We start from the raw sequence: 9,379 nt of genomic DNA, 5'->3' as shown, positions 1-9,379 counted from the left end.
CCGCCCACCCCTCCTCGTCACCATAGGGAGGTCCCGCCCCGGAAGTGGGAGGTTTCTGGCGGAAGACGCCACACACAAGATGGCGGTGAGTGGGCGGGGCTGTGCGCGGTGCATGCCGGGAGGGAGGTCGCAGTACGGACACAGCACAGGAGGGTGACGGGTGGTGAGGCCTCTGTACCGCCGCCGGGATGGTGAGAGATTGGAGCGGGTGTACGGAGGGGATCCCCGGGGAGGGTAGACGGGGCCCCTCGGGGGGAGGGGTCACCACACACACCGACAATACCGAGGAATCCCCCCCCTGCCAACCACAACATGGCGGACCGGCCCGGGGGATGAGGGGAAGCGGACCGGAGCTGTGTGTATGGGGGAGGGGACTATCCCGGGATTACCGGAGGAGGGGGGATGGGAGGGGGGCGCCTTATACCGAACACCTCGGACCCCCCAAATACCCGCCAATCACAAGATGGCGTCTCTGGAGGAGGAGGGGAATGGTTACCAGGGGAGACCGGCCTCCACTTCCGGGGAGGAGACTTTCTCTGGAGGCGGAATCTGATTGGCTTATATGTGTACTGGGGAGGAGCAGGGGGTGGAGTAATTGAGGGAGGTGTGGCTAAATTGTGTCAGGAGTGGGGGGTATGTAAAGTATGAAGTATGTGGGGTGACATTGGTATGTAATGTATAGGTGACGTATATCTAATGTATGTAGTGTGGGGGGGTATGTAATGTATGGAGTGTGGGGGGGGGGGGTCGGGGGTATGTAATGTACAGAGTGTGGGGGGGGGGGGGTCGGGGTATGTAATGTGTGGGGGGGCGAGGGGGGTATGTAATGTGTGGGGGGGTCGGGGGTATGTAATGTGTGGGGGGGTCGGGGGTATGTAATGTGGGGGGGGGTCGGGGGAATGTAATGTACGGGGGGGCGAGGGGGGTATGTAATGTACGGAGTGTGGGGGGGTCGGGGGTATGTAATGTGTGGGGGGGTCGGGGGTATGTAATGTGTGGGGGGGTCGGGGGTATGTAATGTGTGTGGGGGGGGGTCGGGGGAATGTAATGTACGGGGGGGTGAGGGGGGTATGTAATGTGTGTGTGTGTGTGTGTGTGTGTGTGGGGTCGGGGGTATGTAATGTACGGAGTGTGGGGGGGTCGGGGGTATGTAATGTCGGGGGAATGTAATGTACGGGGGGGCGAGGGGGGTATGTAATGTACGGAGTGTGGGGGGGGTCGGGGGTATGTAATGTGGGGGGGGGTCGGGGGTATGTAATGTACGGGGGGCGAGGGGGGTATGTAATGTACGGAGTGTGGGGGGGGGGTGGGGGTATGTAATGTGGGGGGGGGGCGGGGGTATGTAATGTACGGGGGGGCGAGGGGGGTATGTAATGTACAGTGTGGGGGGGGGGGTCGGGGTTATGTAATGTGTGTGTGTGTGTGTGGAGGGGGTCGGGGGTATGTAATGTGGGGGGGGGGGCGGGGGTATGTAATGTACGGGGGGGCGAGGGGGGTATGTAATGTACGGAGTGTGGGGGGGTCGGGGGTATGTAATGTGGGGGGGGGGTCGGGGGTATGTAATGTACAGTGTGGGGGGGGGGTCGGGGGTATGTAATGTGTGTGTGTGTGTGTGTGTGTGTGTGTGTGTGTGTGGGGGGGGTCGGGGGTATGTAATGTGGGGGGGGGTCGGGGGTATGTAATGTACGGGGGGGCGAGGGGGGTATGTAATGTACGGAGTGTGGGGGGGTCGGGGGTATGTAATGTACAGTGTGGGGGGGGGGCGAGGGGGTATGTAATGTGTGTGTGTGTGTGTGTGTGTGGGGGGGGTCGGGGGTATGTAATGTGTGGGGGGGTCGGGGGTATGTAATGTACGGAGTGTGGGGGGGGGTCGAGGGGGTATGTAGTGTTAGGGGGTCGGGGGTATGTAACGTTTAATGTCGGGAGGTGACGGGTTTCGTGTCGGGTGAGTAACGTTTCGCGTCGGGAGGTGACGGGTTTCGCGTCGGGAGGTGACGGGTTTCGCGTCGGGAGGTGACGGGTTTCGCGTCGGGAGGTGACGGGTTTCGCGTCGGGAGGTGACGGGTTTCGCGTCGGGAGGTGACGGGTTTCGCGTCGGGAGGTGACGGGTTTCGCGTCGGGGGGAGGTGACGGGTTTCGCGTCGGGAGGTGACGGGTTTCGCGTCGGGAGGTGACGGGTCGGAATGGGTTCTTGGCCTCCAGCGTCTTCTCCTCGCCATGGACGGACTCGCACTTTTGGGTGAAGGAAATGTTTGGAGCGTCTCTTGCGCTCACTTATGAGAAGTCCATTCGGCTCGGGAATCTCGCACTCGGTTGCCTTTGCGTCTCCACTGGACAGCGAGATCTGCCGCGTGTCTGGAGGCCCCATACATAGGAGGAGATCTAGTTGGAGGTTGTCTACTTCTGCAGGAGGTGCCCTCAGGCCGCTCTGGGCATGTCCAACTCGGAGGTCTACCAGTCCCTTTGCATAAAGCTGTGACCCCCAATCTATCCCTTAGGGGGCCGTCTCTGTATCCTGAAGGCTCCCTAGGTGGCAGCTCCCTTCTCATCTCTTAGGCTGGTACCTTCCCTCTGATGCCCCTCAGTTTTTTAGCTGCCCTCCGGGGGAAGGGCTCAGTTTGTCTACGTTGTTCCCAGTTCAGGTCCCTGCGTCCGGCCTTCACTGTATTCTGGGACACCCCCCCCCCCTTCCGAGAAAACCTCTCATCTCAAACATGCACAGCCCCTTTTCATGGTTCTCAGGTCCTCCACGTCTCCGGTGGGATTCCATTCCCTAAACCGGCCAACCAGTGTCCGGTCTGTCTACTTCACCGGGATCGTTCTTGGCTTCAGCTTGGCTCTCTCTCCTTCCATCCCCTCTGTGGTGTGATGGGGGGAGGGGATCCGTGCAGTCAGCACCCTTCCGATAGGCCAGAGTCCTCTAAGAACGGGGTGAATCTGGTCTCCTTGGATTCCACAGCTGGTGACCTCCTGGCTCCAGGGAGTATGTGCGAGTTCAGCTTAAGGGCTCTTTCACACGGAGCGGACCGTTTCCGGGTCCGCTCCGTGTGTCCGCCAAAGCTCAGCGGGGATCCCCGCTCAGCTGTCGGCGGATAGGGCGGTCCCCGCACACAGTGCAGGGACCGCCCTGTCTCTGCTCCGCCCTATGGGGAACCTGATGCAGACGGACCGTCTGCATCAGTTCCGCTCCGCCGAACGGAAGAAAAATAGGGTTTCTTCCGTTCGGAAAAGCGGATCCCGACGGTTGCGGATGCTCCATCCGCTAACGGACGCGTCCCCATCCGTTAACGGACTTGTAATGAACGGACAGACGGAGCGGACGTCTGAAAGGGGCCTAAAGTGGTTTGAAACGTATTTCAAATTGCCGATCCTTAGACTTGGTGGCTGCATTTGTTTTTTCTTTTGTTTTTCAACTTCACTTAACAGACTAAGCTGCCTAGGAAACGTGGCAGATTTGAGACAAACCAATTGCCACTGACGGGTGACCACAGTGCACTGAAAGCCGCAATATACCCTTTTATTTGTGGGCCTCAATGCCACTTTGTCATCCCTGAGAGAAGCCTAAAGGTGGTGTACATATTGCTCCCTTGTTGTCAGGCAGAGTCGTCTATCAAGATGCCCGCCTCCCCACTGGATCCCTCCTGGCCTCTCTCTGCCACCTCCCCACTGGTTCTTTCCTGTCCTCTTCCCACCACCTCCCCACTGGTTCTTTCCTGTCCTCCCTCCCATCACCTCCCCACTGGTTCCTTCCCGGCCGCCCTGCCACCGCCTCCCCACTGGTTCTTTCCTGTCCTCCTTCCCACCGCCTCCCCACTGGTTCTTTCCTGGCCTCCCTCCCACTGCCTCCCCACTGGTTCTTTCCTGGCCTCCCTCCCACCACCGCCTCCCCACTGGTTCTTTCCTGTCCTCCCTCCCACCACCTCCCCACTGGTTCTTTGCTGTCCTCTTCCCACCGCCTCCCCACTGGTTCTTTCCCGTCCTCCCTCCCACCACCACCTCCCCACTGGTTCTTTCCTGTCCTCCCTCCCACTGCCTCCCCACTGGTTCTTTCCTGGCCTCCCTCCCACCACCGCCTCCCCACTGGTTCTTTCCTGTCCTCCCTCCCACCACCTCCCCACTGGTTCTTTCCCGTCCTCCCTCCCACCACCACCTCCCCACTGGTTCTTTCCTGTCCTCCCTCCCACCACCTCCCCACTGGTTCTTTCCTGTCCTCTTCCCACCACCTCCCCACTGGTTCTTTCCTGTCCTCTTCCCACCACCTCCCCACTGGTTCTTTCCCGTCCTCCCTCCCACCACCACCTCCCCACTGGTTCTTTCCTGGCCTCCCTCCCACTGCCTCCCCACTGGTTCTTTCCTGGCCTCCCTCCCACCACCGCCTCCCCACTGGTTCTTTCCTGTCCTCCCTCCCACCACCTCCCCACTGGTTCTTTCCCGTCCTCCCTCCCACCACCTCCCCACTGGTTCTTTCCCGTCCTCCCTCCCACCACCACCTCCCCACTGGTTCTTTCCTGTCCTCCCTCCCACCGCCTCCCCACTGGTTCTTTCCTGTCCTCCCTCCCACCGCCTCCCCACTGGTTCTTTCCTGTCCGCCTCCCCACTGGTTCTTTCCTGTCCTCCCTCCCATCACCTCCCCACTGGTTCCTTCCCGGCCGCCCTGCCACCGCCTCCCCACTGGTTCTTTCCTGTCCTCCCTCCCACCGCCTCCCCACTGGTTCTTTCCTGTCCTCCCTCCCACCGCCTCCCCACTGGTTCTTTCCTGTCCTCCCTCCCACCGCGTCCCCACTGGTTCTTTCCTGTCCTCCCTCCCACCGCCTCCCCACTGGTTCTTTGCTGTCCTCCCTCCCACCGCGTCCCCACTGGTTCTTTCCTGTCCTCCCTCCCACCGCGTCCCCACTGGTTCTTTCCTGTCCTCCCTCCCACCGCGTCCCCACTGGTTCTTTCCTGTCCTCCCTCCCACCGCCTCCCCACTGGTTCTTTGCTGTCCTCCCTCCCACCGCGTCCCCACTGGTTCTTTGCTGTCCTCCCTCCCACCGCGTCCCCACTGGTTCTTTGCTGTCCTCCCTCCCACCGCGTCCCCACTGGTTCTTTGCTGTCCTCCCTCCCACCGCGTCCCCACTGGTTCTTTCCTGCCCTCCCTCCCACCGCGTCACCACTGGTTCTTTCCTGTCCTCCCTCCCACCGCCTCCCCACTGGTTCTTTCCTGTCCTCCCTCCCACCGCCTCCCCACTGGTTCCTTCCCGGCTTCTCTCGGCCACCTCCCCTGTGGTTGCGGGTCTGGGATATGAGCAGGCCTGTGATCCTGTCTCAGCAGATCAGATAGTCCTTGTAACCTCATAGACCACCGTGGGGTATCTTCTTTACCATCCCTGGGGCATTCCACCTGCTGGTGAAATCCTATCCTTGGGAATGCCGTCTGATCCTTTAAAACCATTTAGTTCCTTCATGTGGGAAGATCCCACATTATTCAGCTTTTGAGCCCCCTTGTGGGTGTTTGTAGGTACCTTCATCCCTTGGAGGGACGAGGAATCCTTCCTGTTTTGGGGGAGGAAGCTCCACAACCCCTTTGCTGAGTGATGCCAGGAATGTTGTCACCACTTGGGTGCTCCTTTTAGAAGGCTATTGCCTTGGAACCAGGCTTTCCTTAACCAGTGGCGTTCTCACCGCCAGGAGACACGCGTGCGCCTCAAATCTTTTGAACGGGTAGGGATCGTCCCCTCTGTCTCTTTGGATTGCCATTGAGTGGAGCGCCCTCCGGGGAGTCTCTGCAATGGAGATTTGTTCAAAGGACTTTGTGGAACCTCTTCACTGGAGGCTTAGGCCACCATTCGTGTTCTGATCAGCAGCCCCCTGGGTTGGGTACACAAGTTGCCTTCCATGACCCTTTTTGGGGATGCTCTTAGCATCTTGGTTCGGATCTCATCTCCTCCCCGCTGGTGATTCTTTGTTGGATCTGGTGGTGTCGGGATCCTCCAAAAACCACGGCTGTAGTTAAAGGGAGTAGGCAAGTCTCTCGGCATCTATTTCCCAGGGCCTCTGAGGAGTATCAGAGAGGACGTTTAGTGTTCTTTAGTGGTCCTCATCTCGCTTGTCTAGTTATGGCCTGGCTCCATTTTTATTTTTTTTGGGTGTCTTTTGCCACCTTGATTTACCTTTTTGGATGTCTGGCTAGGTAACTTTTATCACATTGGGTTCCATTCACAAATGGATATCGCGTTCAATGTTTGGGTCAAGTGACACATTTTACCCAAATATCTCATGTGATGCGAAAAATCTCAGTTTGTCATAAAGCAGAAACTAAAACGCTTGACATGTACACCCGTCTAATGCCGCGTATAGACAATCGGACATTCCGACAACACCGTGGATACATTTTCAACGAAATGTTGGCTCAAACTTGTCTTGCATACACACGGTCACACAAATGTTGTTGGAAGTTCCAAACACGGTGACGTACAAGACATACAATGGCACTATTAAAGGGAAGTTCAATACCAGTCGTGTTAGTAGAAGTTTGAGAGACGATTCGCGCTTTTCAGTCCGTCAGCATGACGAATGTGCTCCAACGCTAGTTTTACCAGACCGAGCGCTTCCGTCTCGTACTTGATTCAGAGCATGCGTGGAATTTTGTGTGTCGGAATTGTCCACACACGATCAGAATTTACAAGAACGGATTTTGTTGTGGGAACATTTGAGAACCAGCTCAAATTTTTGTCAAAATTTCGACAGCAAATGACCGTATGAGCCTATACACGGTCGGAAATTTCTAACAAGCTTCCATCAAACATTTGTTTGTTGGAAATTCCGACCGCATTAATGTCAATTCCCCAAATAAAGTGAAGAAAGGCAGTCATTAAATATGGGGTTAGTATAGCCACTTGGTAATCAAAAAATGCTAGCTGGTTGCTAAGGAGCTGGTACACGCTGCGTCCTTAGCAACCATTGACTCATCTGCTGTCAGTGAGGATTCCCAGCAATAGCTAAACTAGAAAAAATTATGTGCCATGAACTGACTTCAAAGGCTTTAAGGGGCAAAGATGAAGGACCTTCCCATGTGGACAGGTTGCTCTTATACCTGGACCCGTCCTTTGTGTTTTGGTTTTTCTTTAAACTGTCTCTCCCTGTGGATTGTCCCCGGTGTTTGACAACCCAGTCAGAGACGGTCCTGCCCATGTGGACTTGTTCCTCTGTCTAGGACCCCTTTTCTATTCTGAAGCATCAAGTTGATGTATTGACTTCAGTTCTCCAGTAGATTCCTGGGGTTTCCCATCTCCTCAGAGGCTACCCGATGTGTTTTTGTTTTTTTTGGCGAGTTTGATTGTCGTGCTTTAAGTGGCAGAGATGCTGAACCTTCCTATGTGGACAGGCTGGTCTGTTACATGGACCTGTCCTTTGTGTTCCACCCTGTGGATTGTGCCCGGTGTTTGACAACCTGTTCAGAAGAACCAGCGCTGTCCGTGTGTCCGGCTGTGACCTTTTTCCATTCGGGTTTGGAGCATCGGGTTGATCCTTTATGCTCTCCCCATGGTTTTGTCGGTCGGTTCCCCTAAGCTATGGGTGGCTTGGTTCTTCTCAACCCTTTCCGGTGTATCCTGGGCTTCAGCTAGTAGTGCTCTGTGTGTGTTGGACTGCTACTCGAACGAGAAGGACAATGTAAGATTTGTGTTCTTGCCATAAAATCCATTTCTTGAAGTCCATTGAGGAAGACCTTGGTGTAGAGCTGCATGATTAATCGGCCAGAATCGTTATGGCTTTCTGTTCTCGGCCATCAAAGGAATGGACTTCTGTATGTAAATTAGGAAAGTTTTAACCAGTTAAACGCTAAGGTCCCTTTCACACTACTGCGACTTCACCGCGATTTTGCCACGAAACCAACCGGTAAAGTTGGCTCAAATTTTTTTTTTTTTTTTTGTATAATGTGTGAGATTTTGCGCCGTGAGAATCGTGATCTTTATTCTAAGCAAAAAAATTGTGCTTCTCGTTTTGGCCAGAATCGTGCAGCTCTACCTTGGAGCTGCTCTTTCCACATGCTGGGTAGAGGGAGGGGTTATACTGGGGGATGGCTTGGGTTTTTTTTTTCTGTTTGCCGGGGGTCCGGCCCTCCTGTAGGCATTAATATAACCCGACTGTATCTGAATTTCTGACCCCCCCCCTAGAGATAGATTTATGGCATGTACAGATATCATTATAGTTGCCCTCAAAGGACTGATGGTATCTGTAAGACTAATGCCCAGAACCCCCCCACAATCAGAAGTTCAATCCCCCCCCCCTCCCTTATATCACATTGCTCCTCCCTTTACCTTGTGCTGCTGTTGGGAAGCAGAAAGTACAGGGTCTGGAGGAGGGTTGGAGTCTGCTGCTGCTGAGACAAGGTGGTCGGGGGGGGGGGGGGGGGTGCCGCAGGACAGGTGTGAGGGCCACATGAATTGGCCTGGTGGCCCTTGTGTTTGCCACATTTGATGTAGTCTTTGAGCTCCTCTGTATCCCCCCCCATAATCTCTGTATGTTGTATCTCCTCTCCCTGCAGGATGTTTTTTTGATGATCCGTCATGGCAAGACCACAATCTTCACCGACGCCAAGGAGAACACCACAGTGTATGAGCTGAAGAGGATTGTGGAAGGAATCTTAAAGCGAGCTCCTGAAGACCAGAGATTGTACAAGGTGGGAGATGGTCCTCCTCCGGCCTCTTTCCTTTCTCTGACCGCATCTCCTCCATTTCTCACCTTGCTTTCCTCTCTTGCAGGACGACCAGCTCCTAGATGATAATAAAAGCCTGGGCGACTGTGGCTTCACCAGTCAGACCGCGCGCCCCCAGGCTCCAGCCACAGTGGGATTAGCTTTCCGCTGCTCGGGTGAGTAGAGCGCCTCGGATGTGAAATGTTCTCCGCAAGTGACTTCACCCTAACGTTTCCGTCTTTCCTCCTTCCAGGTGACTCCTTCGAGCCTCTCCGAATAGAGCCCTTCTCCAGCCCGCCCGAGCTCCCCGATGTCATGAAACCACAGGAGACGAGTGGCAGCGCTAATGAACAGGCCGTGCAGTGAATTATGGGAGCTCTGTGCTAGCCCCTCCCATCTTCCATGTATCCCCCGCCCTGTCGGATGAGACCACACTTTCTGCTTAGCAATGTTTGGGGTTCCCTCCGACCAGCCAAGGGGTTCAAACATCTTCCCCTTCCCCCTTCCTATCCACCCCCATGCTTCTCCTCTAGTCCCCCCTCCCCCTCATTCACCGTGACCCCACCCTCCCGAAAGGCTTCTCTCCCTTCCATGTCACGTTCCTGGCTGCGCACACTCTCTATTGTGTTTTTGGGGTTCGGGTTGGTCTTGTATTGGTTTTGTTTTATTTTATTTTTTAAACACAATAAATTTTGTTTGCCTGTC

The 9,379-nt window shown here is 55.6% G+C and overlaps 1 protein-coding gene across 2 annotated transcripts; it reads left to right on the top strand.

The window, feature by feature from the left end:
- The first annotated feature begins 4 nt into the window (after positions 1 to 4).
- On the top strand, positions 5 to 9,379 carry ELOB (elongin B). 2 transcript variants are annotated; one of them, XM_040355829.1, is made up of 4 exons: positions 5 to 85; positions 8,525 to 8,659; positions 8,742 to 8,850; positions 8,928 to 9,379. In XM_040355829.1, the coding sequence occupies exons 1-4, from the start codon at positions 80 to 82 to the stop codon at positions 9,038 to 9,040; spliced, it is 363 nt and encodes a 120-aa protein (XP_040211763.1). In that variant the 5' UTR covers positions 5 to 79; the 3' UTR covers positions 9,041 to 9,379. The 2 variants fall into 2 exon arrangements, with proteins under 2 accessions (XP_040211763.1, XP_040211764.1); XM_040355830.1 differs by lacking the exon at positions 5 to 85 and adding an exon at positions 93 to 191.

The sequence above is a fragment of the Rana temporaria genome, chromosome 6, assembly GCF_905171775.1.
Source record: "Rana temporaria chromosome 6, aRanTem1.1, whole genome shotgun sequence".
Lineage (NCBI taxonomy): Eukaryota > Metazoa > Chordata > Amphibia > Anura > Ranidae > Rana > Rana temporaria.
The sequence above is the reverse complement of the archived record's forward strand: the minus strand, read 5'-3'. Positions and strand labels throughout refer to the sequence as shown.